Source organism: Cynocephalus volans, chromosome 1 (genome assembly GCF_027409185.1).
Source record: "Cynocephalus volans isolate mCynVol1 chromosome 1, mCynVol1.pri, whole genome shotgun sequence".
NCBI lineage: Eukaryota > Metazoa > Chordata > Mammalia > Dermoptera > Cynocephalidae > Cynocephalus > Cynocephalus volans.
Window position 1 is genome coordinate 245,281,711 of NC_084460.1, and position 19,125 is coordinate 245,300,835.

A 19,125-nucleotide genomic window follows, 5' to 3' on the forward strand; every position below is an offset into this window, starting at 1 on the left:
GGCCATAAAAAGGAATAAAGTACTGATACATGCTACAACTTGGATGAACCTTAAAAAACATTATGCAAAGTGAAAGAAGCCAATCACAAAGAATTTCATTTATATAAAATGTCCAGAATAGGTAAATCCACAGAGACAGAAAGTAGATTAATTTCTGAATGGAGAGCAAGAAGGGTGACTGTTAATGGGTACAGGTGGGTTCTTTTGAGGGGAGTGATAAAAATGTTCTAAAATTGATTGTGATGATGGTTGCACAATCTGTGAAAATGCTAAAATTCACTGAATTGTACACTTTAAATGGGTGAATTGCATATACATAATAAGGAAGTATCATTGCTAGGACAGAGCCACAGAGAAAGGAGATAGATTCTACATAACAAGCTTCGTGGAGGATGCTGCACATGAAACTGAGCCTCGGAGAATGGGAAAATGAGCAGCACTTCACGCAGAGCAGGCACCCTAAGTGGTGGCCAGGGCCTGGGAGTGGACAGGGTGTGTGCTCCAAGAATGCCAGTGGTGCTGCGTGACCTAGAGTAAGGCTGTCATCTCTCTCTGCCACAGCCCTCATGTGCAAAGTGGGACAACCACAGTACCTGCCCCCAAGGCTGCTGGAAGGATTCAGTGAGTTAAAGGCATTTGGGACCATGCCCAGAGCAGAGTGCTATCTAAGCACATGCAGCCACTGCCAGCTTGTGAGCTCATGGTGAGGAGGAGGGGAACTGATGGAGACAAGCTGGAAGATGGGTGGATGTCAGACCACAGTAGGTCCTGAACACTAGGCTAGGTATGTGGAATTGACAGCAAAGGCAGCCATCGGTTGAGAAAGGATAGCTTGCAGGCTTCAAGGATCACTGCTTGCTTGCTTTGGCTTGTTCTGGCTGAAACCAGAATAATCTAGAACCCCTACTCAAAATAAGACACCCACATTTTGACAAAATAATGGCAATAACAGATAAGAAATACATATCATGAGAAAACATCAGATAAACCCAAACTGAGGGACATTCTACAAAATAACTGACCAGTACTCTTCAAAAGTCTCAAGGCCATGAAAGAATAAAAGATGGAAGAGAAAACAGTGGAGCTGTCACAGACAGAAGGGGGTGAAGGAGACAGACAACCATATGCAATGTGGGATCCTGGGTCAAATCCTGGAACCAAAAAAAAAGGGGCCTTAGGAGAAAAACTGGTGAAATTCAAATAAAGTCTGTAGCTTGGTTAATAAATAAATAAATAAATAAATGGGTGAATTGTGTGGCATGTAAATTACATTTCAATAAAGTCGTTACAAAATGACAACAACTGCAAAACGACATCAACAACAACAAAACCATTTACTAGCACACAAATGGTCATAACACAGCAGCAGTGTCATGCATGGAGGCAAGAAAAAAAGCACTGAGCAGAGATCTGATGGAAATGAGGCAATGAACTCTTTCCTCATCCTCAGGGAAGGAAGAGAAGTAGACCAGCCCTGGGCTTCCTGGAAACAGAAGGTTCAATAAATAGACATTTCCTTAATTCCATCTTCCATGTATTCATTATACAGCAGTTGTTTAGTATTTTTCATGTCTCAGGCTCTGAGGACAAAAGAAGACCAAGACAAAACTTTTGATTGAGGAACTATAGCACCAAGAGAAGTGGGAGTAGAGAAGAATATTGGGAAGGATGGGGAAAGCAACCAAAGAGAGATCAAAATGAATTCAACATTTCTGTCTCGGCTTTGGATTGGCTGTAGCCATGTTCCCTTCTTGGTACATGAGGTCACTAAAGGAGTTAATGGTTGGGAAGGAAAGTGAAAAGTGACAGAGAACACATGTAAGATAGTCCAGAGGGCTGTGATGGAGGACTGCATAATAAGATGTGTGTTGATGTGGCCCAATTGCCATTTCCTCTTCATTCTCAACCTGAAGAATGGTATGTGAATTGGTCACAGTCCCAACAGAAAACAGCACACTCAAATCACAGTAATTCCAAGAGGGCAAATTTACAAAGGGGCTAATTACAAAGGTAGAGTATAGGTAAACCAGGGGCATAGTGAAGAAACCTGGGACTCACAGCAGCAGAGAAGTCACCACCCCTAGACCTTATGGGAGGAGGGAGGGAAGGGTTACCAGGACTCACAAGGAGAGAGGCTTGTACAGCAACAAGTGCCCAACTGGAAGCTATAAGGTGTTGGAGCCTGTTGATGGAGTCCATGTAGGTCCTCCCTCCTGGGCAGAGAGCAGTGGGGGACAAAGGAAGATCTGGGTGAGATCTGGAGAGACAAATAGAGGATCTTTGGTCCAGTATGGAAACTTGAAGAGGTCCCCTTAGGAAATAACAGCCCAATATGGAACTTTAAAAAGGTCCCTTTAGGAAATAAAATAAAAATATATTTCCCCTTAGGAAATATAGCTCCAAAGAATTTTCTGTGTAATTCTGCCCTCTTCTGCTCATCTGCTAATTCCATCAAAACTGTCTATAATACACTACAACATTTGCACTCCCATGCACAAACTATTATACCTGAAAAGGTATGAAAAATCTTGAAGATTGGTATGATATTGTGAAGATATTGTAGTCAATAGAATCTTCTAGGACACTATGACACATGAAAGGGTATGATATTGTGAAGACAGATCAGTCATCTCAAGGAAGAAGCTCTGCTGACTCCCTTCCAACCTACCCCTTCCCCTCTCCACAAAGCTGTAAATATTGTCCAAATAGCTTCTCACTGAAGAAGATAAGGGAACTTTTTATCTGTAATTTTCAAGAATAAGGGCTTCCTTTGTGAGCTAAGTGTTCTTTTTTTTCATCATTGCCATTGCCAATTAGCATTTACTGAGAACTTTTAATTTGCAAAACACTGAGTGACATGCAATATCACTTTTGTTTTTCCAAAGGGGACCCATTACATTTTAGTACTGGATGGAACCTCAGAGATCATTTAATAGTACACTTTCCACATTTTGCATATGTGGAAATTGAGATCTAGAGCAGACACATAATTCCTCCAAAGTTGTCTGCCAAGCCAACTTCTGATCTGCTACTGGTTCCATCCCACCATTTCCAACATCCCAAAACTTGTTACCAACCTCTTGAAGCCCAGTGAACTTCTGTCTCCTAAGCTTGCCTCCTAATCATCCCATCTCCTAAAGCAGACATCACTGATTTTCATTGTGTGACCAGTGGGCATCATCAGATATGTAAAGAAAAGCTGATGCATAACCAAACATCTTAAAACTTGGCTGCTTAAAAATCATAATTTTTCTACTTCTTACAATTCTGTAGGTTAACCAGTGATTCATCTCTTCCCACTTGGTATTAGCTGGAGTCACTCATGTGGCTGCATTCAGCTGGCAGCTGTGCTGTGCTGTAAGGTCCTGCAAGGCCTCTTGCACACATCAAGGGCCTCAGTGCTGACTGTGGCTGAGATTACTCAGTTCTCCTCCAAGAGGCCTCTTTCCATGTGGTGTCTCATTCTCCACGTCTTTTTTACATGGTTTCTCTCTGCAGAAGGATAGTCTGTCTGTTCTTCCATATATTATGGCAGCTGCGTTCCAAGAAGTTGTGTTTCAAGAAGATAAGCCCGATGTGCAAGAGCTCATCAAGTTTGTATAATACTTGCTAATGTCCCATTGGCCAAAGCCAATCTATCCAGACAAGTGCAGAGACAGTTGAGAAAGGGACAAGGATGTGAATATTCACAGGAATGGTTCGCTGGGAGCCACTCATCTAACAGTTAACATTCAAGCTCTTTCCTGAACCCCACACCCACATTTCCAACTGCTACAAGACATTAGCTCCTAAACGTCTCACAGATACCTCAAGTTTATCATCTCCAAGATCACTCTCACTCCTCCCCATCTTAAGTCATTCGATCCTGTATGATTTATCTCAGAAATTTCTCTTTGATTCCAGCTGTCATCTCTAAACCCACTTCACTTAATTCAAGCCTTCATTTTCTGTTCATCTCCACAATCAGTATTGTCTTCCACATAACAAGTGCAAAAATGGCACAGCCTTGCTAATTTGTACTTATAGGATTAAGTTCTTGTCACAAGACATGTAGTGGGATGAATGGCAGCTCCCCAAAAGATATGTGCACCCAGAATCCGTGAATGTGACCTTACTTAGAAGAGGGTCTCAGCAGATGTAATTAGATTAAGGATCTCAAGATAAGATAATCCTGGCTTTAGGGTGGGCCCTCAATCCAATGACACATAAAATACATAAGACACAGAGACATAAGAAACACATAGAGGAGAAGACGATGTGAAGACAGAGGTAGAGATTGGAGTACTGTGTCTACAAGCCAAGAAATGTCAAAGATTTCTGGCAGCCACCACAGCTAGGAAAGAGTCATGGAACAGATTCTCCCTCAGAGTCTTTAGAAGAAAAAAAAATCAATCTTTCCAATGCCTTGATTTTGTAGCTCTGACTTCCAGAACTGTCAGAGAATAATTTCTGTTGTTTCAGATCACCAAGTTTGTGGTAATTTACCCTAGGAAATGAATACGAGACCCTTCATCAGTGCATCTTTATTTTGCATCTCATCTCCAAGCAGGCAGACCCCTTCTCTCCTCTAGGCTTCCTCCTGGAATGCCCTTCTCCCCTTCCCTGCCTCTCAAACTTTTCTTTTCCATTAAGACCCATTTGAAATGTCACATTCTATGTGAAGTATTATCTGCTTCCACAGTAAAAAGCTGTACTCTGTCCTCCTGCTTCCACACATTTGGTCAGATATTTGCTAAATATCACTTAACCCTTAGTGTTTATTCTACCCAGCATAATGCATTTACTTCTCCATTTAAAAAAATTTATATTAAAGCACTTTTTACTATTATTTTATCTCTCTTTTTTTTCAATTTAGAAATTGATACCTCTCTGAGCAATAAGCCCACTGGCATTCATAATTGTATTAAAGATTAAGTGCAGTTAGCCCTCTGTATCTGTGGATACAGACTGGAAAAAAAACTGTGTCTACACTGAACATGTACAAGCTTTTATCTCTTGTCAGTGTTCCCTAAACAGTACAACGGTTTACATAGAATTTACATTGTATTCAGTATTAAAAGTAATCTAGAGATGATTTAAAGTGTACAAGAGAATGTGCATAGATTACGTGCAAATATTATACCATTTTATATCAGGGACTCAAGCTTCCCACCCCTGGGGGTCCTGGAACCAATCCCCCACAGAATCCAAGAGACAAGTTTATCTAGAAGGTAAGATTTTAAAATTTCAAATATATTTAGGTGAATAACAATGACCTATGAAATTACAGAAAAATAAGTTTCAGTATCATGCCATAAATGTTTTAGATACTGTTTTCTTCTTAAAATCAATCAATTATATCTCACCAGAAAAAAATTAGCAATAAAGTATCTTGCTGAAGAATAATTGGTTGATGAAATAAATTGATTGGCTTTTAATTGTTCAAAATATTTTCTATATATTTGGAGATTCAAACTTGGCAGAACATGGATAACTTCTATATTTGAAAAATTCCTTGAGGGCTGGCCAGTTAGCTCACTTGGGAGAGTGTGGTGCTGGTGACACCAAGGCCATGGGTTCAGATCCCCATACTGGCCAACAGACAACAACAACAAAATTTCTTGACTCTTCATAAAGGTAACTCTGCTAAAAGTATCTTAAACAATCAACACTGTTGAGTTAGACACTGAGGATACAAAATAGTGTAAGAATCATCCCTTTCCTCAAAGAACATATACAGTTTTGCCAGAGAGATAGGATGTTTACATTAAAGTACAATTGATAATACAAGATACCATTCATGGAATATGGCAGACAAGGGAATCTATAAAAGAAATCAGAGGTATTCTAAAGTACCATAAGATATCGTTTATATTTCATAGTAATCCATCACTAGTTTTAATATTGAGACTTTAGATGTACTAGTATTAGAACAAAAGAAGAAAAATTAGAGGGAAAAATTTCACAACAGATCTTAATTTAGATTTTAATTTAGGGAACTAATAAAGAAAAAGAAGGGTGGAAATAAATATTAAACACTGATGCTTTTCTTCTTAATTGCCATGCCTTCATTCACCAAATCAAAAAATAATTAATCATTCTAGGCACTGCTTTAAATGTCTTACAAGAAAATTTTTGTAAGAATAGAATATAAATATCATATCATTGAAAAGACAGTCTCCATTTGTCTCATCTGTTATTTATGGCTTGATTCAAAAATGAAATATTACTCCCAAGAGTAACTTCCACAGCAACTAATATCAAAAACAAACATGTCAACTCTCAATCATTTATTTTATTTTTTAAATGATCATGACAGATAAGAGACTAGAGCAAGGCCAAGCAGCTCTAGTTTCAAATAAGCATTTTTTAAAATATACTATACAAATTACTCATAAAACATTTATAAGGTCTTAATGTCAGGATTTACCATTCCCAAATAAATATATCAAAACTAAAGACAGTGAACGTTTTGAAACTATGAAGTTTCTTTACTCAACAGTGTGAAATATTAGCAAACATAATTAGTAATCTTTCTGGAAACTCTAACTATATCACTACTATGTGTTATAAGACTAGCTAATGAATGTAGCCCTGTGCATTGCAGAACCAGCCAGTCCAAGACAGAACCTAATGCTGAATATTCCTCCTGAAGTTTAGCCTCTGAAAGATTTTCTCACTTGTGTATACATATTTTTTTCCAGCATTTAACCTGCTTTTTTATGAAACTCCTGTATATGTAGGAAAATTTCTTTCCCAGCTACCACCAATAAATAGACAAATCTAAGTATCTTACCAGATATCAACATTATAAATATAGAGAAAAAAGGAAAAAGCAATAAATAAGGCAAATTATTAAACTCATGCTATAATATAATAATGAGTTAAAGAATTTGGTTAATTTCAGTCTCTCACCCAAAAATTCTTTCAAGCACAGTAAAATGTGTCCTTTGTTAACAATAGCCAAAACAGGCATCTTTCTAAGCCTGTCTGCCTTTTCCCACACTCTCACCCATCTCTTCAGATTGGACTTCACCAAATTTTTCTCTACTGAATGAGCTTCTCTCCAAGGATAATCCACTGACCTTGGAGGGAGTTTTAAGATCTTTGTTTGTGGTAGTGACTTCATTGTATTGCTTCTACCCCAATCTTTTCTTTCTTAAATTGCAAACAATTTTAATGATTTTCCTTCAATATTTGCACAACTGATTTTTAAAAATTATTGAGTGATCATTTCCACACTTATTGCCATAGGTTTTCTCACAAAAGGACACCAGGATTGAAGCTCATTTGCATTTCTGCAAAATAAAACTCATGCTTTAAATATGTATCAGGGACTATCCAATACTATGTAGGTTGGCTCTTCTCATTTAGTAGATTCCCTAGTGATGTGAGAGTGGTGCTATCTATCACACGGTCATAGTGAAGGCCATTGTGGGGCGTCTAGGCACAATGTCATTGTTTCACCACCCTTAATGATTTTAGGTTGATCTCAACTTTCCTGTTTTGCATATTTTCACTAGTGTCAAGCCATGGTGAAGCATGTTACTTAACTTCTTTATGCCTCAGTTTCTATATCTGTAGATGTGAATAATTTCCCTAATAAAATTATTGTGAATATTGAATGAGTTCATATGTGTACAGCACTTAGGACAGTGTCTGGCACATGGTAAGCTCTCAATAAATGTTAGCCATTCTACTATCATTGTTGTTATCATTATTTTAACCTCTGATCGATATACCTAAAATAAATATAATTTTAAAATACTTATGCTATTTTGAATAATTATCTTAAAAACGATCATTTTTGCTAGTGGAGGAGGGGTAATTGAAAAATCACTTAGAGAAAAGAAGAATTCAGCAGGACTACGTATCTGAGAGAACACAATTGTGGCAGGAAATTGCAGCAATTTGAGGAGCCAAAAAACAAAAACAAAACACAAAACAAACAAACAAAAAACACTGTTTAGAAAAGTGACACACTTGCTTTTCAAAAGAACTGGCTATGCTGGTTCTCATAGACTGGCCAAGAAAGCACATGTTCAGAAGAGTCATACTGATCAACACAAAGAGCCCTCCCAGCAAGTGTCAGCATTACTTCTCCTTGCCACAGCAGTTCACCACGCCTTTGACAGGCTGTACAACTCATAACACTACATTCCCAAAATACATACAAAATAAGTTTTCTAATAACTCTCTATGAATGAAAATGTTCCTCTTTCTGGATTTTCATAAAATAATGTGAAATTTAGTGACACAGAAAAAAAGTTTTACAGATTTCACTTCTGCCTCTCACAAAATTTTAGTGACTTTGAGCTACCCTTTTAGTTTTTCTGTTTTTAAGATAAGGATAATATATGCTTGTAAAAATTTAAATAGAATAGGATTATATAAAGGAAAAATAATAGACTTCCTTCTCCATTCCTAGCAACACATACCTTCAATGTTGTATGTGTCAATAGACAAATAGCTATATAGATACCTTCATATACACACATATATACATATTCTTGTCTGTGTATAGAAAAAACTATATGTAAAATTGAACCGTTCTACAAGATCGATTGGAAATTTGCTTTCTTTACTCAACAGTGTATTATAGACATCCTTTCATGTCAGAACAAATAAAACCTTCGAAAGTATAAAAATCCAAAAAGAGCTTTTATTTTCAAGGAAAATTAACTCTCCAGAAAGAAAGAGCATATTAACTCTATCCAGAATTATAAGAGAAATAACTTTCTTTTCTGAATCAGAATTTAACATCTAATGACAAATTATGTTCTCGAGTAGTTCATGAAGGGTCTTGGATATAATCGTGTAATAGAATCTTCTAGTCCTAGCTACCAAAGAATCTCAGCTACCTAATTTTTTTATGCTTCAAGTAAAATGGTACAATAATTTGTTAGCCTATAGTCAATCTAAAATTGGATTTTACAAAGGCTTGATTTTTTCACACATCAGAACTGGAGAAATTGTCACAAGCCAGATGCGGATATGAGCAAGTCTGAAAAGGGAGCAGGCAGGCTGCAAGCAAGTATAGAAACCAGAAACAAGAACAGAGCAAAGTTGACAGTTAGGGTGTGATTGGTCAGGGTAACAGGCAAACCAAAGAGGAATGAGACTAGATTCGACAGAGGGGTTGTGTGAAATGAATATACAAGTAAAGGAAATGAGTATACATGTTTATGGTACATGGCATTTTGTTTGCTATTCTTCACTAGCCTCTTACCTCTAAAAAGATGATATACTACTGTCACGTGACTTGAAATTCCTCCAGCAGGAAAGGGTACCTCCTCACTTCATTAACATTGGCCTTGGCCATTTAACATGTTTTGGTCAATGGAATATGAGCCACATAATGTATGCCACATCTGAGTAGAAGCTTTATGAAACATCAGGAGCTTCTTCCAGGGATCTTGATCATTCTCTCTGCCACAAGAATAGGAATATTCCATTGGATGGGACAATGAGAGTGTATTCTCCTTTAAACTGGGTACAAGAATGTGAAGATACCTGGAGCAGAACCATATATCTGACCATAGCCTGTGTGCCATGTTTTGTTGTTGCAAGTCCCAGAAATTTTGTTACTATAGCAAAGCTGATTAATACAAAAATTGGTACCTAGAAGTGGGGTGCTGCTATAACTAAAATACATGGTCCTATCTTCAGCACCAGACAGAGAGTAGCATGAAAACTGTTATTAGGAGCTGGAAAAATGGTGACCCATGTTATGCAGGGATAAAATATTTGTTGAAACTGTCACCTGCAATAAGCTGAATGGCTTCAGGTGAAGAGACTGCATAACAAAATGTTACTAGTGTACTTTGGTCATTACTAGCTGTATTTAATAAGATTCTACAAGAAAGAGGTAAGCTTAGGAAAAGAACTGGCCTATTGGCAAGCAGGAATGCAAGGGAAAATAGAGAATCCAGAAATCTTAGGAGTTGCCAACCTGAAAGCTGCTACTGTTTTCTCATCTCAACTTCAGATGAGATTTTAAAATATTCTGTGCAAAAAAGGCTAATAAAGACTCAGCCGGGGGTGGGGCAAACAAATGGCTCAGGAAAAAGAATGTGTCTCCACAAAAGCCTGATGAGTACAAAGTACCATTGATAAAAAGAACAAAAATTGAGCACATTTTTGGAGACAGTTGTACTGTCAAAAGCACCACCATCGTAGGTGTTAAAGAGACTGTGACTGTTAATAAAAACAATCTTTGGGCTGAAATCATCTGGGGGCTGGACTGGATTGGATAGCTCACTCTGTCTGGCCCCTGGACAGAATCAAACAATCTCTCTCTTTCCCTTCCCCTGTTGTAGTCTCAGGCCCCTCACTTTACATAAAGTCTCCACATGGACTCTCTAGCAGAATTGCTGAACTTCTTACATGGTGGCTCAGATCTTTCAAAAAATGCAAAAGTGCAAGCTGCCAGGCCTTCCTAAGGCTTCAGCCCAGAACTGGTATAACATCATTTCTACTTCATTCTGTTGGTGAAAGTAAATCAAGGTCAGCCCAGATTTGGTGTGGGAGAGGACTACACAAAGGCATGAGCACGTGGAAGCATGATTTATTGAGGGCCATCTTTGGGGACTAGATACCACTATACACAATAAATATTTTTTGAACAAACTAATTAATGAGCTTCCACTATAGCAGACGACATTCTTATTATGGCAGAGATAGGCACACGTGGCTTAAAATTATCACCCTTATTGTTATTATCAAATGGCATTTATATAGCCATGATTTTCATATAATACTATTCCAAATACCTTACTAGAAAAAGGAAAACAAACCAAAAATAAACCTCTTGGCAGGATCAATCAAACTCTTTTAAATAGAAAGATTTTGATTCCATATGATTGTTGAAGTTTTTATAAAAGGATGGAAAGTTAAATGTGAGGAAGTAGGTAGATGGGTAACAGTGAATAAAAGTGTAGGAATCTTGGATTTAAGGTATATGGATCTATCTAGAACCCCACATAAAAAGTAGGAAAATCAAATATTGGGAAACCAGGACCCAGATTCTAGTCCCAGGTTTGAGAACAAACACCTCTAGATGTTTGATTTTGGAAAAGTCTCTGTGTGTCAGTTTCTCAACTTTTAAAATGAGAGTATGAGAACCATCAGTTTTCAAATGTTTTCTAGCCTCTGTATTTTGTATTTGAAAGTAGTTTACACTGAGGTAGGGAGGAAAGATGTGGGGGAGTAGGGAGGGTGTGTCATCTTTCCTCAATCAGATACTGAGTTTTTTTTGGAGGAGGACTGCATTTAAACAAATCGTGCTGCAAATAAAATATATTTGAAAATAAAAGGTCTGGCCCAACCTCCCATATTTTATAGATGAGGAAATATTGCCCCTTTCTGCCTCTTTAGTGTCTGTCAGCAGCTCTCATGCCCTCATGCAACACCCAAGCCTTGTCGTGGTGCCCCTCTCTGAACTGCCCTACTCTCATAGAATTCTGTGCTTCAATGGGGCCCCACTCACAGGCCAACGAGGAATGTAAGCTGAAGAACTGCATGAAATTGCAATTTCAAACTCACAAGTTGATGATAATGATCAGCAAGTGAAAAATACACAGAAAATTTGATTCAAAATTACTACCTATGTTAATATTTCAGAAGAATGTGATGAGGAGGGAGAATTAGCAAAAAATACACTCTTAAAATTATGCTCTATTATACACAACATCTTGTAGGACACAAGAGTTCAATTCAAAAAATTACCCTTCCTGAAAAATAAATTATATGTTGTTTCCCACAAGAACCACTGACTGGAGTTTCAGCTGGGAAGTACTTCACTCGCCAGAGTAAAAAAATTTTAAAATGCAGTTATCTAACAATGTTCCACTGCTTTCTGAAAAGTTCTCTCTGTTCCTTCTGTAACACGCAAATAATTGTCAAGTTAACTGATCTCACATTTTGACTTTAATTAATTGAAGTAACATTTTATTCTTCCAGATCCTCATCAAGATATATACTAGGATTGCCTATGCTAAAGGTGATGAATGTTCTTACATGATCATCCAAATGCAATACTTTTCAAACATATTTTTGTTGATATGACACCAGCATAACATTTCCTAGGCATTATAAGCTCCTAGAAAAAAAAATCTCCTCGTTCCTGTTAATGGTGCTATCAAACAAGGATACTTTTTCAGATTTCATCATCATAGAAATCTGTTCTCAGATTAACATATATCTTTTTTATATTGAATATTCAACTCAAGTTTGGGAGACATTGTCAGACTAATAACTTGACAACTTTAGATAGTTATGAAAGTTAATTATTCTTTCCTCTGCGCTGTCAAGGTACACCTAATTTAGGTTGAAGAGCACTCAGAGTAGTCCTCTTAGAAGTTCTCACGTTCACAAAGTAGGTGTGTTACACAGATCTGGCATCTGTAGCAGTTAGGTTTGACCAGGGAAGCAAGACCACTATGGTTTATGACAGGAATTATGATTTAGGATTTATGACAGGAATTAGACCTTAGACAATTTGGTGAGAAGCTCAGATTAAGGTACAGAAAGGGACAGCTAAAGGATCAGATCAAAGTCACTAAGAAAGTCACAAAGGGTAGTCTATGGAAGTAGACTATGGAAGGTGTCTGGTGTTAAAGAAAAAAATTATTCTCACACTTGTTAAAGACAGTAAGGAAGATTTTGTTGAAGAAGGGACTAGTGCAATGAGAGAGACTGCAGTAGGGGAGAGATATTGAGCTCAACTATGAATACAACGAGGACAAGTGGAATTTATAGCCAAGGAACAGTGCAGAAGATCAGCAGATGGAAAAATACTAAAAGGAAGCATCAGGGGCATGAGGGAGTCTGGCTAAATCAACCCAACAGGATTCTTGCTGAAGACAGGTGAGAGTAATCGGATACCAAGGGTGAGGAGTAAGGAATTTTATCAGATACTAAGGGCGGGGATTTTTTTCTAAACTGGTTTAGCAGGAGTTTTGCTAAAACTGGACTTAGGGGGCCAAGGACAGAGCCCAAGTTCAGGGCCTAATCAAGAACAGGGCTTAGAGGAGACTGACTCAAGTCTGGTCAAATGAGAGAGTCCTTGTTATTGGCTCTGTATCTGGTGATGGACCTAAAGTTGCTGTAAGTCAGCAGGGCAAGTGATTGGGAGGAAAAGCTGCAAGCAAAACAGGGAGAGCCAGGACAAACCTGTGAGGGCACACTGGTACTCACCCACATTGCCTGTTTCTCGCCATTTCAAACCTGGATGGTATAGATGACCTGAAGAAGCTGGGCCCTTCCCTGTCAAAGCTGCACATCCCCCTAGCACAAGACTCCAAGAAGTTAAAAGATCTGGCAGGAGCTGGAGGAGCTGCTGACCTACCACACAAAGGGGAGCCAACAGATTAGCGACAAATATAAGTTGTACCATGGGCCCTGAGCTGACCTTCCAAATGTAAAGTTTCCTGCCTGATTCCTCTACCTCCAAATCTCAGGCAAATTTCTCTTGTGACCAGTCCTAACTGGAAACCACATAGAGAAGAGAATTCTGAGAAATTCAGTTCCAGCTTAGTTAAATTGGCACAGTATAAAAATTACCACAGTACGCAGAAGTCCTTTCATGTGAATTATGTTAAATAGATTTAAGTCTCTCAAAGATAACACATATTCAATAATAGAGCCTATCACAATACAGAATTTTAGTTACTGCATTCACTTGCAAAATTTCCTCCAACTTTTCTTTTTTATCTAATACAAGAAGCATTGCCACCAGAAAAGAGGTACCTATTTTGCTCTTACCAAGGTAAATGTAAATTTAAAGCAACATTCAACATCAACACATTATCAGTAACTGAACAGTTTTTAAAATGAAAATCTACTTAATACTTCTCTATTTCCACCCAACTGCCTTTTTTTTAAATTTCAGCTCTCCTCATACTATCTTCTACTTCCCCTAAGTCAAAAGTATTTAAACTTCAAACATGAAGCCCTCTTACTCCTCCCTGCACTGTAACTTTTATCAGTGCCACCAAGCCCATCTGTCAGGGTTAAATAAATCTGAACTGTAATTATGAATGTGAATTGAGTTCAAGTTCTTTTTCACAGAGCTCTCTGGCTTCATGCAAACTAGGATATGAAGTATGTCACCTAATTTTACATCTTTGCAAACCCAACTGAGCTCTGAGACTGGCAACATCCCTAGTATATTCTTGGAGTCCTTACAGATGTCTCTTCCCTCATCAGAAAATTCCTCCAGGGAGAGAGTAGTAAGCTCAGCTTTGCCTGAAGCCCTGCCTTGGGCCCCAGAGAGACAGTTTCCTATATAATACCGGCACTGGGCTCCATGAGCAGTACATTCTCCTCTACTTGCCAGAAGCATTAAGAGTAAGTCTGGGCAGTTAGTAAATTAAATGGAACCTTCTGGAAATCACTGTTTTTTCAACTATGAAAAAACAAGGACTTACTCTGAGAAACTATGAAAAAGCACAGACATACTTTGAGAAGTTTCTGTTAGGATATCTTCAAAGTAGCGGCATATGCTAATACATTACCTAGCTAACATATTATCCCTATGATAATGGTGAAAAGTCCAAGCAGAAGATCTAAGTTTTGGTTCTGAAACCAGATCTCTCTAGGTCTCAATACAGAAGGTAAAACCCACCTCCCAGGGCTGTTGGTGCAAATGTAAATGAGATCATGGATGTCCCATCCTCATCCATAATGACCCCTGACTAGCCCATTCCTCACCTCTTTGGTATGGAAACAGCCCTCCTTGCTTGCACTGGACCATATCATGAGTATTTGCGGAACTGCACTGCTGCCTCAGGGGCTGCCTCACACCACACAGAGCCACTGTTCCCTTCCATACAGGCCCTGCCATGCACCTGCCCCACCATCTTCTCTTCTACTCACTGTGAGATGGGAGCTCTTTCCACATTCATGGTGAGGGTTTGGGGTTTTTTTCCTTCCTCTCTCTCAGGGTGCCTGCTACTCCTCCTTGAAGTCCAGCTTTATATTACTCAGAATTAGCAGGGTATCATAAAAATACTACTGCAAAAAGATTACATGTTATATGACATAAATGTTGATTAACATAGAACATGCTTTTTTCCTTCTTTCTAGATTTTATTTTATGTCACCCAAGGTCAACAATTTGCTTTTGTTCCAAAAATATTCCTAAGGTAAGATAAACTATTTGACTTCATTCTCCTAACTTTTTTCTTTAAAGTTACTTTAAGTATTTTTTATAATAAAAGGTAAACACATAACCAAACACAGCTTAATAAAAATTAAAGCTGGTATTTGCTAGATTTACATTTAAATTATAGAGAAATAAGTATGTGGAAGCAATAGCAATTGCTAGGCTTATAAAATATTTTGTGCATGTGCAGATGATTGAAGCACAGTAGATTTCAGTTTCCTTCTCTCTCTTCCTCCATGCTGACCTATCCCCATCCTGAGAGAGCAGACAAAAGCAAGTTCAGACTCTGAAGGGCATCTGATCAGTAGATTACATACAATCAAAAATATCAACCTTTATTTAAAATGTTAAACTTACTACAGGCTGACCAAGAAAGATGAAATATGACTTCTTTAAACACATAATATTTGAAATTGGAAAATTTTGGCTTATAACTAATATTTTTGAATGCAACAGCATTTCGTGAAGATGTTGCCTGTTTCAAATACTGAATAAGATCTTCTCTCTCTCTCTTCTTTTTAAGATCAGCAAAGACCTTTTTAGTTCCAGGGATATATTTCTTTGGGTTCTCCAAATATTCCATCAGAGTATCTTCTCCCCAGATAATAATACCTATGGAGGTAAAAATAAGTTTTAAGTTTGTGTAGTTATATTTTTAGGACTTACTTTCTGATCTGGCCCACGTATGTGAGCAAAAGATTACACTTAACTCAATAGGAAGGCTATTAAAACTGAGAATACTTATTGATTCTGATCTATATCCAAAATTAGTCTCCATTCAGCGTCTATGTTGAAATCCAATAGTCACACGCTGTTTAGGATTATCCATGACATACCAATTAACCACCACCCCAGACATGTTATGTCTCAGCAGTACTTCATCCTCCTAGAATCACAGACAGTGCCTTCTAGAAAAGATCTTAGAGATCATTTAATTCAAGCCTTCATTTTGCAGATGAGTAAATAATGGCCCAAAAAGAGGAAAGTAACTTGCTCTAAGATGACAAAGTCAAGAATTTGTGACTATTAACTTGTATTTACATGATTTTTCTACCAATTATGCCAAGCTGCTTCTATTCATATCTCCATCAAAATCTGTGATTTCAGAAATCCAGTTTTAAGATGATAGAGAAAGGTTGCCTTTTTCCATTCTAAAACCAGTCAAAAAGAGCATGAACAAAGAGAAACAAAAACGCTAACTCCACTTCTGACAAAAATTTATGAGGAAGCACCTATAATCCCAAACTTGATATCATTAGAAAACTCCAAGGACATGGAGCCTGGACCAGACTGAGAAGGCACTTGACACTCATGACCTCAGGAGAAGAAGAAAAGAGTTCTCCACTGTTTGTAACACACCCTGAAGGGCAAACGCACAACCCTTTGCTTGGCCCAAAAGAATAGGGTGTATCAGCTGGCCATGAAAATCTCTTTAAAATCATTTTGACATCTTGGAGGACCAGAAGAGCCAGGATTAAAGAGAAAACAGAGACATGCCATCTTTGAAGGAAAAACTCTAACTTGTTACATGATAGAAGAGAAACTGCAGAGGTTACATAACCCCAGGGATGCTAGACTTTGACAGCTGAAGTAAAGAGCCAAGTAACACCTCACCAAAACATATGCACATACACAGTCAGATATATACACATCTTTCTAACATAACCGTGGGTAAGAAAGACCTCACAACTAACTGGAACACTAACACCCTCATCCTTACTATCCTTCTGCAAATAACCAGTCCAAGAAGAACAGTCCTCAAAAGATGAGTAATAATCAAAACGGAATCAGCACAAAAAAGTATTGAAAATACATACACACAATATATACATATACACACAGAAACACCCCATATACACACACAGCAGAAAAGAATATAAAAAACAAAAGTTAAATGAAAATTACACATCAGAAATTATGTACATTAAGCAGATGAAAATCATGACCACATTCCCATGGATTCAAAAAAAGGTCTTTATGAATTAGGGGCTCAATGCAGAGCTATAAAGGCTGAAGTAGAAAATGCTAAAACAGAAATACATAAATGACAGCAAAAAGAACAGATGCTGCTGATAGCACAATCAGGCTTAAAAATATGGATAAAAACAAAATGGGAAGAATAAAGAGTATAAAATGATAACTAGCTATCTGATCAAAGTGGAGATGAAACTTACAGAAGATATTTAGACAAAGGAGACCCAAGATCTGCACAAGTGGTGGCCCAAGTAAGATTTTAGAAAACAAATAAAATTATTAAAACATATAATTTAAGAAAACTTTCAAAAATAAAAGCCCTGAACCTACCAAGGAGCAGCACAACATGTCCCAGGAAACACGGAAACAGATCAATCAAGTCCTAGACGGAGCTTAACAAAGTTACCAAATTTCAGTAAGAATCTTACTGAGACTTACGGGGAAAAGAATAAAATAAAAATAAAACCAAGTAAGTCATAATGGACAATTATCAAGCCGGTTTCATAGTTCTCCAAACAACAATTCAACATGAAGCATACAAAATCCTGAGGAATTAAAGTGTCTCCCAATAATTTTATGCCCAGTCAATGATGATTCATGTATAAGGCAATCCCCAAATGTTTTCAAATATCCAAGAACTAGGATAATATAGTTTAAGACTTTCCTGGTGTAATTACTAACAGATAACCATCTCCCAACCAAAAGATACAACGGTAAAAGCTGGTAATACCCACTGACACTATTTAAATGTAAAAGAAATGTTAAAATAACTGTGGTAATTTTGGTTACATGGGATGTAAATGATATATATCAAATCAGAGTAGAAATAACATAATTAGCAAGAGTTAGGAGACTGTAAAAAAAAAAAGTGAGAGGTTGTATAAATACTTTTATTTTCTCATCCTTCATGGTGGAAGGTAAACAGATGCTGCTTAGAGTATATAAATCAAATAATAGAGACATATGAGTATTGTTTAAGGAATAAATATGGCCATTAAAATTACAAAGAATAATACTAGCAAACAAAATTAGTTAGTAGAGGGAGAGGAGCAGGGGAAGGTTGGGAAAAGTGACATACATAGTTTCCTTATCATTCATACTGGGAAGTATTCTTCTGAAGTATTTGGATTTTCGTATAATGTATACAGATTTCAATAATATTTTTAAAGTTATTAACACATTTACGATTCAGTGTGTTCTACTGACATGACAGTAGGCAAAAGATAAAAATTAATCCCTAATAAGTTAGTATAGTTAATATGTTAACCCCATGATATGACTTTTTAAAGGCCTAAGAAAACCTGGGTTTGAATCCTAGTTCTGTCGCTTATTAACATAGAACCCTGGGAAAATCATGAATTAATTTGAACAATTTGTTTCCAAAACCTGCTTCAATTATCACTGCCTAAAAATGTAAACAGTACTTCAATGCACTACAGAGATATTATTCTTTAAAAATAAAAAAAAAACTTTTCCATTTACCGATTTGTTTAGGAATACAATATAGACGGCTCATAATCATTGGGAAAGTGCAAGTCAAAAACACATGAAATACCACTTCACATCCATGAGGATGGCTATTATCAAAAAAACAGAAAATAGCAAGTATTGGCAAGCATGTAGAAAAATTTGAACCCTTGCGCATTGCTGATAGAAATATAAAATGAGGCAGCAACTATGGAAAAGGTTTGGCTGTTTCTCAAAAAATTAAACATAGAATTATCATAGGAGTTAGTAATTTCACTTCTGGGGATATACCCAAAGGAAGTGAAAGCAGGGACTTCACAGATATTTGCATACTCATGTTCATAGCAGAGTTGTTCACAATAGCCAAAGGTGGAAGCAACCTGAGTCTGCATTGACGAATGAATGGATAAAAAAATGTGTGTCATACAATAGATTATTTGTCCTTTAAAGAGATGGAAATTCTGACACACAGTACAACATGGATGAACCTTGAAGACATTATACTAAGTGAAATAAGCCAGTAACAAAAGGACAAATAC

General features: G+C 37.3%; 1 protein-coding gene and 1 non-coding gene across 2 annotated transcripts in view; one reads left to right on the forward strand and one right to left on the reverse strand.

Moving 5' to 3' along the window:
- Window positions 1–19,125, reverse strand: part of LOC134369412 (cytochrome c, testis-specific-like) — a 31,829-nt gene that overhangs the window by 9,213 nt on the left and 3,491 nt on the right. Inside the window, exon 2 of the mRNA XM_063085885.1 lies at window positions 15,600–15,757. Within this exon, the coding sequence (XP_062941955.1) occupies window positions 15,600–15,757 (158 nt within the window). The remainder of the gene's footprint in view (window positions 1–15,599; window positions 15,758–19,125) is intronic.
- TRNAT-GGU (transfer RNA threonine (anticodon GGU)) lies at window positions 5,504–5,577 on the forward strand. The gene has a single exon. It is a non-coding gene; the product is annotated as a tRNA-Thr (tRNA).